This window comes from Rhincodon typus, chromosome 36 (genome assembly GCF_021869965.1).
Source record: "Rhincodon typus isolate 14 chromosome 36, sRhiTyp1.1, whole genome shotgun sequence".
Lineage (NCBI taxonomy): Eukaryota > Metazoa > Chordata > Chondrichthyes > Orectolobiformes > Rhincodontidae > Rhincodon > Rhincodon typus.
This window is the reverse complement of record NC_063367.1, coordinates 20,855,728-20,871,233: the sequence shown is the minus strand read 5'-3', so window position 1 is coordinate 20,871,233 and position 15,506 is coordinate 20,855,728. Positions and strand designations below refer to the sequence as shown.

General features: G+C 38.8%; 1 protein-coding gene across 1 annotated transcript in view; it reads left to right on the top strand.

Annotated features, from left to right (window-relative positions):
- The first annotated feature begins 201 nt into the window (after positions 1 to 201).
- furina (furin (paired basic amino acid cleaving enzyme) a) overlaps positions 202 to 15,506 on the top strand; it is an 83,210-nt gene continuing 67,905 nt past the window's right edge. Inside the window, exon 1 of the mRNA XM_048617101.1 lies at positions 202 to 858. Coding sequence (XP_048473058.1) covers positions 688 to 858 — 171 coding nt within the window. The 5' untranslated portion in view covers positions 202 to 687. The remainder of the gene's footprint in view (positions 859 to 15,506) is intronic.

Genomic DNA, 15,506 nt, shown 5'->3' with positions numbered 1-15,506 from the left:
AAGGAGACGGCGGGAGGGCCACGTGATGTGAGAGAGCGCCTGCGCACAAAGGGGAATGGGTGTGTCCGTCCGCTGGGTGGGCGGGGAAAGAGGCGGTCCCTAATGCACGCCGGTCCGCATTCCCATCGCGTGTGGGGATTGGCTGGCCGGGCGGGAGCAGGCGCGTGCTTGCTGCACCCCCCCCCCCACCTCTAACGTGTGTGTGTGTGCGCGCGCGCGCAGTCTCCTGAGGGGACAGGGTTTGTTCGCTCGGAGCTGAGGGAGGGTGTCCGTGTCGTGTCCGAGTGCCAGGTCCTGTCACACAAACACATAACACCCGCTCACCTCGCATCATGGACACCCGGCACCGCCGCTGAGGGCCTGGTCTCGGACACTGGTCTACCGTTTGTTGATTTTTATTATCTCTCACACATCCCTCTCCACCGAGTGACCGGTCCGTCCGGAAGGGACGGAGTGAACGACTATTCGACTTAGCCCCCACCCACCCCCGTCACGGGCCGGCCTCCCCTCCCTCCAGGACTGAGGGTGAGGGACGGGAAGAGGGGGCTGTGCAAACAACCCCCGGGTAGAGACCGAGCGCCGGGGGGCCCTGAGGAGGAGGCGGCGGCGGCACTGGCTGGAGTTTGAGATCCAGCCCCCCCACCTCCGCTTGACCGCTGGACTGTGAATCCGAAGCGGGCCTTGGGGATGGAGTGGGGGCTGAAGGCCGTCCTCTCGTCCTGGACCCTCATCGCACTATGTGCCTCTTACACCGCCCCGCCGAAAGTTTATAGCAACACCTGGGCGGTGCGGATCCCTGGCGGGCAGCAGGAGGCCGCCAGGGTGGCCAGGGAACACGGCTTCATCAACCTGGGACAGGTGAGCAAACTGCATCTCCGTACTTACACCGTCTCCACTATATTCAAAAGCGAACCTCCTTTTGTTTATAAATAACGAACGAATGAGTTAATTCTCAGTAACTTCTTTTTTTCCACCCCGTCCTCTGTTTATTGTTTTTGGCAAAATCCCTGGCAATTTTATTTCAAAACTCAGGACATTAAAGTGACTTTTAAAGAAATAACCCTTTGTCATTTGTGGTGAAGATTTAGAGATGATTCATGTTTAATCAGTAGGACGATGCATGAGTTGCTGTTCACGGTCACTTTTGTTTCGACAAAACTTTTGGTTGAATAACAAACTCCGAAATTTCTGCTCTTCCGATCAGAGTTTGTTATTGTTCGTGTTGTTTACCTGTACTTTTGAATATAGTCCTTAGAGAATCTGCCACAACTTTTAAAAGGGATTCGATTAGACATTTCTGAAAATTTAACAACTTTTTTAAAAAAAAAAGTCGGCTAGGGGCAAAGGTGTTTCGTTTTCAGCGATCTGGCCGGAATGGTGGGCTGATTGATAATTTTATAGCCTAGAGGAGACCACTGATTTTGTTTCAAGTAGTCACTTGTCCTGCATTTTGTATTGTAATAACTCTGAATTTTTCTTAGTCTCTCCCAATTTGTTTTTCTGATAATGTTATTTAGTTTAAAAAATAATCGTGCCTGAGTATCAGTTCTATCTGTCTCTCATGTACAATACAATGCCATGCCAGGATAAAGATACTATGAACAAGAGATTTATGCAATCTAAAAGCTTTATGATTGAGTAATTGGTCTTTAATTTCTATTTTGCATAAAAATGTTCTTGCAGTTATTTCTTTAGTGTAGTTCCATCATATAGCCAAAACCAGAGATTGTTCCCACTGTCTGTGGACTTTTGTCCAACATTTTTCATCTCCAGATTCCCATGATTGCTGTTAGGAGAAATGAAAACCCCCCTCACTACTTAAATATTTGTATGCTTAATTTATAATGCTATTAGAACTAACGCACAGACTGTTCAGTAGGGCTAGACGAGTGGCAAATAGTGGAGATTCAATCTTTTACTCAAAAGCCTCCTGTTTGAATAGGTTTTATCGGTTACTTACTTGCGTCACTCCCCACCTACTGACTAGAATGGTAGTATTTGTGTTGTTTCAAAATAATGTGATTTTGATTCTCTGGCTAATGTATTTTGTCATCAAATCTGTGCAAACAACACTTGCATACTTTGCTATATGTTGCCACTTGTATTACAAGACAGGAACAAGTGTGGAGAAAACGAGGATTCTTGGATCTCAATAGGATCATGTTTTCGAGACCACATGACAAGAAGCTTCACATCACTATGTGTGAATTTCAGATTTGTAGATATCAACCAATGTTCATTATGTTGCAGTTAGATTTGCATTTTGTCTTGATGTTTGTGAGTGGGTCACTTGAAGTGATGGAAGAACTTTTAATGATAATTCAAGGTTTAATAATTATATATTTTAACGTGTATATGATCTCTATCCTGTTCCAAAGTGTGCACTGTTTTTAGGATTTTCTTAAGTAAAAGTAATGATTTGCACTGTCTACAAGTGCACTCACTGGTTACCTCTACCAGTTGTATGAAATTTTATTTCCATTCAAAAAATTGTAACAGACCACAATTTTTTTTAACTTATTGATATATGGAAACTGGGAAGTAGATTCTTTTCATAAGCCAGATGGGAATAACCGTATTCCAATGTACTAAGTTAGATTTAACCATTATCCCTCAACTTTAATATTTCTGGTAAATGCCCAGTCTTGAAGTGAGCTAACTGGCTGTCTACATAGGATATACTAGCCTGGTTTATTTGTGCTGTGATGTTCTTGTCTCTGTAAATCATGTTCCTAACTATGTCCAATTGTTTGAAGAGGCTCAGCATAGTATTCCTGCTATTTCTTTGTGTGCTTATTCACAATCCCACCGAAGACTTGGTGATGCTGGGCTAGAATTTAGGATTCACAGATGAACAATGTGATTAAAACAATAAAGAAGGTAGTCTTTTATAACTTGAGCTTCAAATTGTGTGTGTGAGAGAGATAGCAGTGGCTTGTGTCTCTATAATTTGGAAAGCAGTGAATATGATCATTATAATGTCAGTAAAGCAAATGGGAGGTTCAAATGACAAGCTAAACTACATGTGTGTTGCTCTTTTAATAAATCTCGTGAGGAATCTGGTGAAGTGTTGTTTATGGTGACTTGTAGTCTGTCTGTGCCTGCTTACCTCTGTCTCTGTTAGCTGGTTTTGCCCATCCAGAGATCTGCATGAGTCAGGATATCTGCAATTAGAGGGCACTGTGTGTGTGTGTGTGTGTGTGTGTGTGTGTGTGTGTAGTGATGGAGGGTGGGAAGCATAATGGGAATGCAAAAGTTCTGGAAATGTCTCTAATGACATTGGATTCTTTGTATCACAGGTTGTAATTAGCAGCAGGAGCTCAGCATCAAATTACACTCTGACATTTTTGTTTGATAACCAAGCTGCTTGAGTGAAATAGATTTTTGATTTCAGTTAGAACTGTTCTTACAGTAATTTTGTACAGTGTATGAAACCCATGTTAGTTATACTTTCCCTTACAAAAATAATCTTACTGCTTTGGCGTTAAAAGATATTGTTGCAGACGAAGTGGTTACTGGTCTAATGCCGTAATTCTACACACTTATTTTCAATCTAAAGCAATCTCTTTGTCATGCTATTGAGTAATTTTCTAAAGTGAGCTTGATGAAATATTCACTAGTTTAATTTTGCCCATGGCTACATTTGACCTTTTCATTGGCATATTCAATTACTTACAATGACTTCTCTTTTTTGTAAGAGGAACAAGAGAAGGCTGTTGAGCTCCTTGATTCTATTCTGCATCCAGTGAGATGACTGCATCCTGGTTCCATACATCTTAAATCTCAGAAATTACAGCCTGAATCCCAAAAATAAAACCCATTTTGCAGTTATTGATGTGATTAGTGTATAGATTGTGAGCGCCTTATTTTTGAGTTTGGGCCAATGGTATCTTAAGCAATTAATTATTAGAATCAAACAAGTTAAATGATCGAGAAAATATTGTGTTAGAGATTAGAAGAACATCAGGTTTAGTTACTGTTTAGAGTAATGTTAATACTTGACCTTGTGCTTAAATCTTGGAGAATAAGTTGAGGTTGTTCTGGTATAAATTATTGCCCATTGACTTGATTTGGTCAAGATGCAATTTCTTAGCAAATGGAATGTTTCCAGAAAAATCCATGATGCATCTTCTCAGTACAGCTAATATGAAGCATTCTGAATTTCTTGGAAAATATTCTTGGAGCAGAGACAAAACCAATTTTCTTATCTCTGAATTTACTGAGTGATCAGGATTTGTACACCACTGCAAAATGCTGTTGCTGATCTATAAGAACGTTTATGTCTGGGCAACTCCATTCTCAAACATCCAAACATGTTATGTTTGGATTGTGGAAAGTGATATAGATAGACTTTGGTTGTTTCTCATAAGCAATTTGTATGTTGTAATCTGAAAATAGCCCTGTCAACACTACATCACTGCTCATACTGTTGTAAAATGGCAGCCTAGATTGTTTCCGAATCTCGAGAGTGAGACTTGAATTTCATGGTCCTGACTTGAGTAGAGGAGTACTACTGAGCCAGGACTGAGCTCTGAAAAACTGTTTGCATAAAGTACACGTTCAGAACAGCATGTGTGCCAAATATTCCTCATTATCACAGTGTCCAAGATTGCTGCTGTCAGAGGTCATGAGTTGGTCAGTTCTTGTTTTATTTTGTGTACAGCCTGGTCCCAAAACAGGTGACCTGTAACCAGAAGAAAATAAGTTCTACATATTTAAGTAGTCTGTTTGAATATCTTGAATTTTTGTAGACCTTCATATTCTACTTTTGGAGAGAAATTTGTTTTTAAAATATGTCGAAAAAATAATGACATCTCCTGTAGACTCCCATGCACTACCACAGTGATCAATGGTGATGGCAGATGTCAACACTCATAGTGGCAGCTCCAAATATTAGATAACAGCTTCACAAGTAGAAATTGCTTCTGAAGGACTGATCTTGACAGCCATTGGCTACAATGCACTAAATGAAGATCATCACTTCTCAGATGGAAGAATGCTAAAATGACATTCAATCTATAAATTCAAACTCTCCTTGTATCTTATTTACTCTTTTCCAACCCTGTGAAGAAAATCTATGTGGTTGCCCTTCGGATTCCTGAATTAAACAAAACCCATGCTCGTTTCCTGAAACTTCAGGCGTGGTTCCGAGTAAAAACAATTCACCATTTACCGGGAAAGAGATGTGGTGAGGTTGACGTGGTAGATTTGCAAATGTGCATTGACACGTAACGGTATGACTTGAGAAGCACTCTCTTGAATGCTCCAGCATCTGCAGTTCTTGCTATCTCTTTTGAATGCCTGTTGTGTTTTGAAGAGAGTGCATCTTTCTGTTGACTTAAAAAAACAAACTTTGATTAAAAATCAAGTACTTGCTTAAAAATAAAAAAAATATTTAATTGTAAAATGTAGCATTTAGAATGTTCAAAGTCTTTAGGTTCATAGACCTGTACTTCTGAGTTTGAATTTGTTGACTTTAAATAGGTCTCCAATTTTAGTAGCGTTCTTTATCTTTATTAGAACTCAGACTTAATATTTGCCAGAATAATTTTGCAGAAATAAGTTTTCTTATGTGCAGTAACTGATTGCAGTTCAATAGTATTGGAGTGGGTGTTAGATTTTAAATGCTGAACTTGGGAAGTAGTGAATATGATTAAGTAAGCTTATAATTGTCTGAAACATTGAAAAAAAAAAAATTAATACTGAAACCTGACCTTTCATTTATAGTAAGTTTTGAAGTGGATAGCAGAGAAAGGGAGTAATAATGTGATGTTGTTTTTGGCATTTGGAACTGGTTCGTGCCGCAGTTAATTATAATTACTGTAACACATTGAAGTTGCTGCTGGGGTACTATTACATATTAGAACTAACTAACATAAAAATTAATTATAATCACTTAGATTTCACAATTGTTCTGGTGACAGACCTATAACCACCTGTACTTCATCCTATTGCAAAATGCTGTCTCTAGATGTAACCCAGGTTTGATTGGACACAAACTTTTTGTGTTGCTGTGTATGGAGCTACAATATCCACCTACTTTCAAGCATCATCTTAAATGATATTTGCTATTTCTGGGCTGAATATTGCCACTGTTTCTCTGGAGGGCTATTGTTTTAAGAAGACTTAAGAGATTTGAATAAAATAGTACTTTGTCGTCTTATTCCAATCTCTGCAGTTATTTCTTGCCCAGGAGGAAATGTGCAGAAATGAATCTGTTTGCGTAGTCAAAGGATATAACCTTTGGTTTCCTACTACATATCACAAAAATTGGCACTTTGGTTTTTACAGTAACCACGTGTATGTTACAGTAAAATTTCACATCTGTGTTAATACAGCTGTTAGGTAGTGTTTTGCATTGAATTGTCACTGCAGAAGCATTGACTGTGTAACGAACTTTAGATTGCCATTCGCCATCACACATGGGACTGGAATGTCATGGTGTTCTGTCACTTTGTCTCGCAACGTGGTGAATGGCATTCTAATATTTGTCTTTCAACTATGTTGAAATGTTGTCATAAGTTTCTAATGCAGCTCGGTTACTAGACATTTGGGGGAAAATGATCAAACATGAAATTTGGGGGATAGATTTTGGTTCCACTAAACCACACCCACCTCTCTTCCCACCCACCCCACCGCCCCACCATCTCAAAAAAAAAATCCCCAAACTTGTGGTTCCTGACTCTGGAGGAGTGTTGTTCCATTTTACTTCTGCAAGTTGAAGTGATGTTTATAATCTACCCAAATGACTGTTTGTCATACAGCCTAAATACCAAACAGATTTTTCAAGCAGTTGAAATGTCAGCTTGGTCCATTTTGTCCACGCAAGTATTCCCAAATGGGACCTTTGACACCCCCCACCCCCATTTCCTAATTTGGAGATGCTGAAGCAAATTGTAGCACCTCTGCTGTTTCAACAACTGAGCTTTAACTCAAACTGCATAAGATTAGAATTTGAATCTGGGATTCTTTCTCAAATTTTGAAGATCTCCTGATTGTCTTTGACAGTTGAGGCATTCGAAAATCAAGTCAGAGTGGTACTGCACATTGGTTAAGACCACACAACATAGTGTATAGGACCCCTAGATAATTTGAGGAATGTATACTGTCAGGACTAGAGTACACTGCATAATCCATAAATTAGCAAGACTTCTTTACTTATTCAAGTGATGTGGGCATCACTTTCGCATTTATTGCTAAAGAAGTAAAGGAACTGTTGGGAAGGATTTAGGTAACTAACATTTCACAGGTAGACAGTGCAGTGCTTAATTTTTTTAGAGCCAGGTTTTACAATATTAATAAACCATTGAATGGCACAATGTTAGAATGCGTATGAGTATGCTGGGGCTTTTTTCCAGTCATTTTGTGTACTACGTTTTCCAGAAGTGGTGCTAATAAACAACTGACTCCATGATGTTTAAAAATTTAGTAACTTCGACTTTGTAGTTTTATAACTTTACTCCTTAAGCCAACTTAGGAAGAGGGATAACAAGGTGTGGAGCTGGATGAACACAGCAGGCTAGGCAGCATCAGAGGAGCAGGAAAGCTGGGTCCAGACCCAAAAAGTCAGCTCTCCTGCTCCTCTGCTGCCTGGCCTGCTGTGTTCATCCAGCTCCACACCTTGTTATCTCAGACTCCAGCATCAGCAGTTCCTACTATTTTTTTAGGAAGGGGGATATTGGGTGGAAGAAGAAATAGTGGTGAGTAGGAAAAATCAGTCTGGTTTAATTTAGTTTAAAAAAAACAATTCCTATTTGTACAATAAAAGTTTTTGGGCTGTTTTATTTATTGTTGCTATAGTAGCTCCTCTTACCTTGACATATATGCGCACACTCACTGGCAGGAATTGTTCCATAGCCATTGGGAATGGATATTGCATTTTGAGAGAGACACTGAAGTGAAATACTAGTGTTTAATGGAAGTAATTAGAAATGACGAATGAGATCAGGCAAGGAGCTTATTGGCGCAACATTAAAATGCATTTACTTAACTTTTTCCTGGAGCATTTTGGTACCAATATGCAAGATTAGCCACATAATACTAGAATCTCTGTCTGCTTAGGCTGGGGTAATGACTGCATCATCAGGAAGTACTGCAGAAAATGTTTTCCATAAGAAGTTTATTAGATGATATGATTATTGAAGTGCAAACAAGAATAATTTTTACAAGAATAAACATACATGTCTTTAAACTGGTCCACTATCTGGTTAGATGGGATAATTAAGAGGAGAGCAGTACATTGTAATTTGCCCAATGGAGGTTTGTTGAAATGGATATTAATGAGGTTTCTTTTCCCAGAGTATTATGATTGTAATGTAATTCAAATTAATAATCACCTAATCACTTTGTTCTAGCAGTATAAATTTTCAGCTCGTCTGAATAATAACAATGGCGTTTGACTGTTCAGCTCCCTGTCCTGGCAACATTGAAGGACTTCTCCCCCATTCCACTTTTGAAAAGATTTGGAGAGCCAAAAAAATTTGTACACTGTAATTGTTGAAAAATCCACATAGTTTACAACCATAGCAGTAGTTGCTGGAAATCTCAGCAGGTCTGGCAGCATCTGTGAAGAAAAAATCAGAGTTAACGTTTCGAGACCGGTGACCCTTTCTCAGAACAGTTCTGTGGAAGAGTCACTGGACCTGAAACATTAACTCTGATTTTTTTTTTTTTTTTTTCTTCGCAGATGCTGCTGGACCTGCTGAACTTTTCCAGCAACTTCTGTTTTTGTTCCTGATTTACGGCATCTGCAGTTCTTTCAGTGTTCAGCTTACAACCATGTTAGTTTTTTTTTTTGCATATTCTGTCAGGTCAGAAATTTAATTTTTGTGACCAACAGTGTATGAAATCAACAAAGTATAGATTGTGGCCATGAGTGTACTTTGCATTCTATTGCGATCTGCATTTGAATTTGGAAGACAACTGTTTTGACGTGCATACTGGATTAATATAATTAAACCTTGTAATGCAATGGAGATAGCTGTTTCCTAGAACGAGTTAATAAAATTGTAAAGTCCCTAGGAAGTCCATTTTGTATGTCATTAGTTGAACTTGTTATCTTAAAATCATCCTACAAAGTAATTTCTTATTAATAATATCAAATGCTCTTTTAAAAACATGTCTCTGCATATTATAGTTATCTTGAAGATTATTCCAGATAGCTCTGCATTGTCTTTGGTGTCCGTGAATACTACACACTGATTTTGTTCTGCTTCTGTATCATTTCAGATCAAGTGAGATGTAACCATTGTATTAGACTCAAGACGACGCATCAAACCATTATTTGTGCTGCTGTTAAATTAGCTTATTCCAACTAACTCTGTGGAATTGACTAATGTACCTTTTTTTCTAAAGTTGGCTAGTGCATTCCTTTCTTAGTGAATAGATTTCACCTGCATGATAACCGTGCCAATGTGCCTGTTGTATTATATGCCAAATGTGTAAGGGAAACCTGTGGCATTACTAAGCATTGTTTAGCAGGTTTTTAGTTGTTTGCAGTGCAAATGTAGGGGAAAACCGCATCAAATGAACAGGACCATAATCTTCAAATTGCTAATTTTACAACATTTTAAAGCCTCTTTTCCTTGTTTGGAGTGTTACTGCAGTTTCTTGATGCTGAGGTATTCACATGTCTGAACTAGATTTTGTTAGTCCATGTAATTGCAGTGAAACATGAGCATTAAGTTCAAATGCATTTGGCAGTTTAATAATTGCATCTTTTTAAGGATGGTTTATATCTGGGATTGGACTGAAATTTTCTACTTTACAGGATACAGCAGAACAGAAACAACTGTTCCTTAGGTGTTGGGCCCAGCAGGTCTCTACTGCTGTTTGTTCCACATTAGCCTTCTCTGACCCTGCATCATCTCCTCCTACCTGTATATCTTTGCATTCCTTTTTCCTTCATGTGCTTATCTGGCTTCCTCTTAGTACCACTAAACTAATCTGCTTAATTGATCCACATGGTAGTAAGTTCAACATCGCAGTGTTGGTACAAATGTTTCTTGCTGAATTCCTCATTGGATTTATTAGTTATTACTGACTTTCTCATTATAGCCTGTTTTTTGATGCTTTAAGCTACTGTAAATTGTACCAAGCAATTAGCAGACAAAAGAACCTTGTTTTATGGATGTTGTCAGTTTAGATTGGCATGCTTGGAACTGTATCCCAACAGGATGCAATGCTTTCAGGAAGTGTAGGTGGGATATGGAGAGGATATTGAAGATTAGGGTGACATCTCTTTTATGCAGGAGAGTAATTACATTGTGGACCTTGCTACCATGTTGTCTGTTTGTGATTAGCTTGGATACAGTTGAGGGGAAAGAACTTGAAGGAAAACAATAGAAAGAGATGCAAATAGGGTTTGACGAAGTCAGGTGAGAAGAGGCTTGTGTGGAGTAACATGCTGGCATTCGCCACTTGAGCATGAGTGGCTTCTTGCTGTGCAGTTGATGCTGTATGCTAGAAAATTATTTTCTTGGAATGGTGACATTTTTTACTTGTGAATTTCTTTTCTAAATTTCTGAATTTGTTGTATCAATTCTGTCGAGTTAAGCCAAGGATTAATCCTGGAAACCTGTTCATTCAGAAGTGAAGAAAAAATCCAATGGCCCTATTCTGAAGAAGATCAGGAACTTTTCCTGGACTGCACTTTTATCTTTGTCCAAAATAAATCATATTATTTATCTGTACTTTGTGGGACCTTGCTGTGTAAAATTAGATGCCACATTAACTTTTGTAATAATTAATCAATTAAATTTGGGCCAACCTGAGAATGGGAGGTGCAGAAAAAGTTAGAATTTAGAAATTAAGATAAATATCTGTTTTTTTTAATATTTGAAAATGTCTCAATCATTAGGCTAATATAGCAACATGTTTTTAATTCAGGCATTTTGAGAAGGCAACAGCAAATAGTTTCTGAGGTGCAGCAGAGCAAGAGCACAGAGGATGAACTGTGTATAGGATCATGTATTTGAAGCTTAAAACCATCAAATTTTAAAGCAGGGATGACTAATGTTGCAATAGCACCATTGGCAGTTCTGTTGCTGTTCTTGGCTTCTTCCTATTTCATTGCTGTTCCATACTCAAAAGAAGTTGAATGTATACACTTCATTTCAGTAATGTTTGGGCTTGATGTAAATTTAACATACTGGTATGGACATTGAGGTGTAGGCTGATCTTGTACTAAAGGAACTACTAAGATAATAAGTAGAATATTCATGTGGGTTAATTGTAGAGTCGCCAGCACTGCCTGTTGTTTAATTAAAGCTTGATGGTTGTTTCTATATGGTCTGAAAAAAATGGAAGGTTGTATCTTTCTGGTTCACAATTGGTTTTGCTTTTTCTGTTCTTCCTTTCCTATACACATTATGAAGTGCTTCGAGAGGTGAGTAATAGCACACATCAACTCCAGCCTACCAGATTGCCTTGATCTGCTACAGTTTGCCTACTATTGTAGTAAGTCCATGGCAGATGCCATCTCCCTGGCCTATACTCCTCCCTGGAACATCTGGATAATGAGGATATATATGTTGGGCTCCTATTTATTGACTTTAGCTCCACCTTCAACACCATAATTACAACCAAACAATCTGCAAACTCTGAGACCTAGGACTTTGCTGCCCCTTTTTTAACTGGATCTTTGACTTCCTAACCTGTAGACTGCAATCAGTAAGAATAGGCGACAGCACCACTTCCACAATAATCCTCCAACACCAGTGATCTTCAAGGTTGTGTACTCAGCCCCTTATTACATTCCTTAATTTCTCTTGACTGTGTGGCCAAATTTGGCTTTAACTCCATTTACAAGTTTGCTGATAATGACTTTTACCAATTTTTAACAGATGCACCATAGAAAACATTCTTTCTGGATGCATGGCAGTTTTGTATGGCAGTTGCTGTGCAATTGAGTTGTGAATGCAGCCCAGTCCATCATGAAAACCAACCTTCCTTCCATTGACTGAATCTAATGTCCCAGCCAACATAATCAAGGACCCCCTCCTATCCTGGTTATATAGTCTTCCCTCTCTTCCATTGAGCAGAAGATACAAAAGTATGAAAACTTGTACCAACAGATTTAAGAACAGCTTCTTCCCCTCTGTTGTCTGCTCTATTATGCTCTAACACGATATATTCTACATTCTTCTCTTCTATTACCCTGATGTACTTATGATTTGTCTGGATAGCACGCAAAACAATACCTTTCATTTTATTTTGGTACATATGGTAATCAAATTAAATGAATTAGTTGGTTGTGGGATTTGCTTAGCTCTGTCTGTCACGTGACGCATATGCTGTTTGGCACACAGGTTGTCCTGTTTGGCAGCTTAACAGGTTGACATCTGTTTTTTAGGTATGCCTTCTATCGCTCCTAGCATGCTCTCCTATATTCTTCATTAAACTAAGGTTGATCTGTGGCTTGATGATTAAGTGGGAAATATGTCGTGTCATGAGGTTACAGATTGTGTGGGAGTACAGTTCTGCTGCTGTTGATGACCCACAGAACCTTGTGGATGCCCAGTCTTGAGTTTGGACCTTGCAACCAACTGACGAATGAGACTTTTATATCTCTGCCTGGCCATGCTTTTTAGGGAGCACCAGAAAATTCTTTCCCTTTCCACTCTGGTACTTGTAGAAGAAGGATGATACCTTAACATGTGCATTAAGTACTCAAAAGTCTGGGGATTGTATGTCATTTAATGTGAAGGTGTTGGTTCTATAAAGTATTTCTGAACGGTAAGATGATACAGCTGAAAATGTATCCCTAGTGTGAAATACAGCTTTCCCATATTGAAACACTGCTAAATTTTAAGCTTCTAAATAGATGTGTTTGTACTGTGCAAGTAAGACTTTATTATAAAATAGGAATTGTTTTTCTCTTGAGGAAAATTTAAGCGAATGCTTCCTTACAATCCATTTCAAAAGTATAAGCAAATTTTTTAAATGGGGATTTGGTTTTGTATTATTTATATTGATTACCATTGACTTCAAATCTAAAGCTTGCGCCTCAACCGACTCCAGAGTAGAGGGAGATTCTTTGGACATCGATTCAGTTGCTTGGTTAGGCCAAAGGCCAAATTACAAGCTTGCCAATGAATGAAGAAAACTGTTTCACACTGCTAAATATCTTGTCAACATGCAACTATCTTCGAAAGCTGGAATGAAAATATCACCTGACATGAAATGTTAAAGAAGGTCATAGTTTGTGAGGGTCAAAAATACATGTTTAGCCAATGGAATTAAGCGCGCGTATGAAACCCCTGAGTTGATAATGGCAGAAAGAGAAGACTGCAGCTGTAGTTTGGAGGTCATTGTATTGAAATTCATAAATGCTGGAGAATTAAGGTGAGTGTATTGTACTAGCGATTCATTTCAGTGCTGTAAAACGTTTGGTAAAATTGAAATCAATTAGCTGAACCTATAAATATGTTAAATCAGCCATTTATTTTAGAAGACTTGACATTTAATGCTGTTCGTCAGAATGAATAAGTATTCAATCCCTCTACGTGTAAAGCTGCAGTGCATTTGTTATTCAGTTTAACTTTATAGACTTTTCTGAGAACTGACTTTTATTTTCTGGGGGCTATATGATTTTAAACAGCAAAAACATCATGGATTGGCTTAACTCTACATAAACTCAGCTAATGTTTGATTAGTGCAACACTTGCTCTTTCAAATGTGTTATTTATTTGTTCTGTATATTTCCAAGGTTAGATGAATTTTGCTGACTTTGTTTCTCTCTTCAGATCTTTAGTGCAGGTTAAAAGCCCAAACCAGATCTGTTTCATGGTTATAAAGTCATACAGTATGGAAACTGACCCTTTGGTCCAACCAGTCCATGCTGACCATGTTCCCAAATTAAACTAGTCCCATCTGCCTGTGTTTGGCCCATATCCCTCCAAATCTTTCCTACACGTGAACTTATTCAAATGTCTTTTGCACATTGTAACTACCTGTGTCCACCACTTTCTCTGGCAGTTCATTCCGCACACGAGTCACTGTGTGGGGGCGGAGGGGGGGTGAAGAAACTACTCAGGTGCCTTTTTAAATCTTTCTCTTCTCACCTTAAAAATATGCCCCTAGTTTTGAACTTCCCCCACCCTAGGGAAAAGACCCTTGTCATTCATTTTGTTTATTCCCCTCCTGATTTTGTAAACATCATTAAGGTCACCCTCAACCTCCTACACTCCAGTGAAAAAAAGGTCCTAGCCTCTCTTTGTATCTCAAACCCTCCATTCCCAGCAACATCCTGGTAAATCTTTCCTAACCACCGCCCCCACTCCAGTTTAATAATGTATGAATGTTGTCTTGTGTGCGTTTTTTTAAAACTTGGAATTCTGACCTGAGAAATTGCTAATGTGTATGTAATTTTAACAACAACTACTTGATTAGAATTAGATTCTGGCACTTGGGCCAGGAACCCAGAAAAGTGCTTTTGGAATTTTTTTTCAACCAGGCTTCACATTTCTTTTTAAGATTTTCATTTAATTGCACGATGTCTTCTCACAAATGCAAAATCCAGTCTATTCTATTAACCCAAATATTTCTTATTATGGGGTTTTCATTACAGAAGCAAAATTCTTCAGATGCTGTAATCTTAAAAAGGAAATACCCTGAACTGGTCATGTAGCGTTTGTGGAGAAAAACAGGGTTAAAGTTTCAGGTCGATGATGACCTTCATTAGAACGTATTTGTGGCTTTCTTTGTAAGGTACTCCACAGGAATGGAGTAGGTAAAGAAGAATAAGCTTTCAACAGATTTGAATCTTGCCCTTTATTTGGCATGGTTTGTATCTAAGAAATCTTCCATTTTTTCAATTTACAAATTACTTAAACTTGAAATTTACATCTTATGTCACTTTGCTTCAATCGTACACCATTATTTCAGTGATGGACTACATGAGCACTTTTCAGTTATAATGTTGACCTGAACTTCATTAAAGTTTGAGTTTTAGAGGAACGGTATTTGAAGTTCCGTGGGGAAAACTGGTTCATTATCTGTCTTTTTGCTTTACAGTTTCCCATTTTGAGACCTAATTGTTAAGGCCATAAGAAATAGGAACATTGGTAGGCCGTTCGAGCTTCCTCTGCCTTCAATAGGGTCATGACTGATCTGACATTCCTCACATCTACTTTCCTGCCCCTTCTCCATAACCCTTGATTCCTCTGCAGATCAAGAATCTATCCAGCTTGGCCTTAAGTATACACAAGGACTCTGCCCCCACAGCTGTGGCAAGGAGTTGCAAAGACTCAACCCTCTGAAAAGAAATTTCTCTTCATCTCAGTCTCAGTTTGGCACCCTGTTATTCTGAGACTCCACCCTCTGGTCCTAGACTCACCCATGAAGGCAAACATCCTCTCAGCATTTGAGATAGTAGGAACTGCAGATGCTGGAAAATCTGAGACAACAAGGTGCAGAGCTGGATGAACACAGCAGGCCAAGCAGCATCATAGGAGCAGGAAGGCTGACGTTTCGGGCCTAGACCCATTTCTGATGAAGGGTCTAGG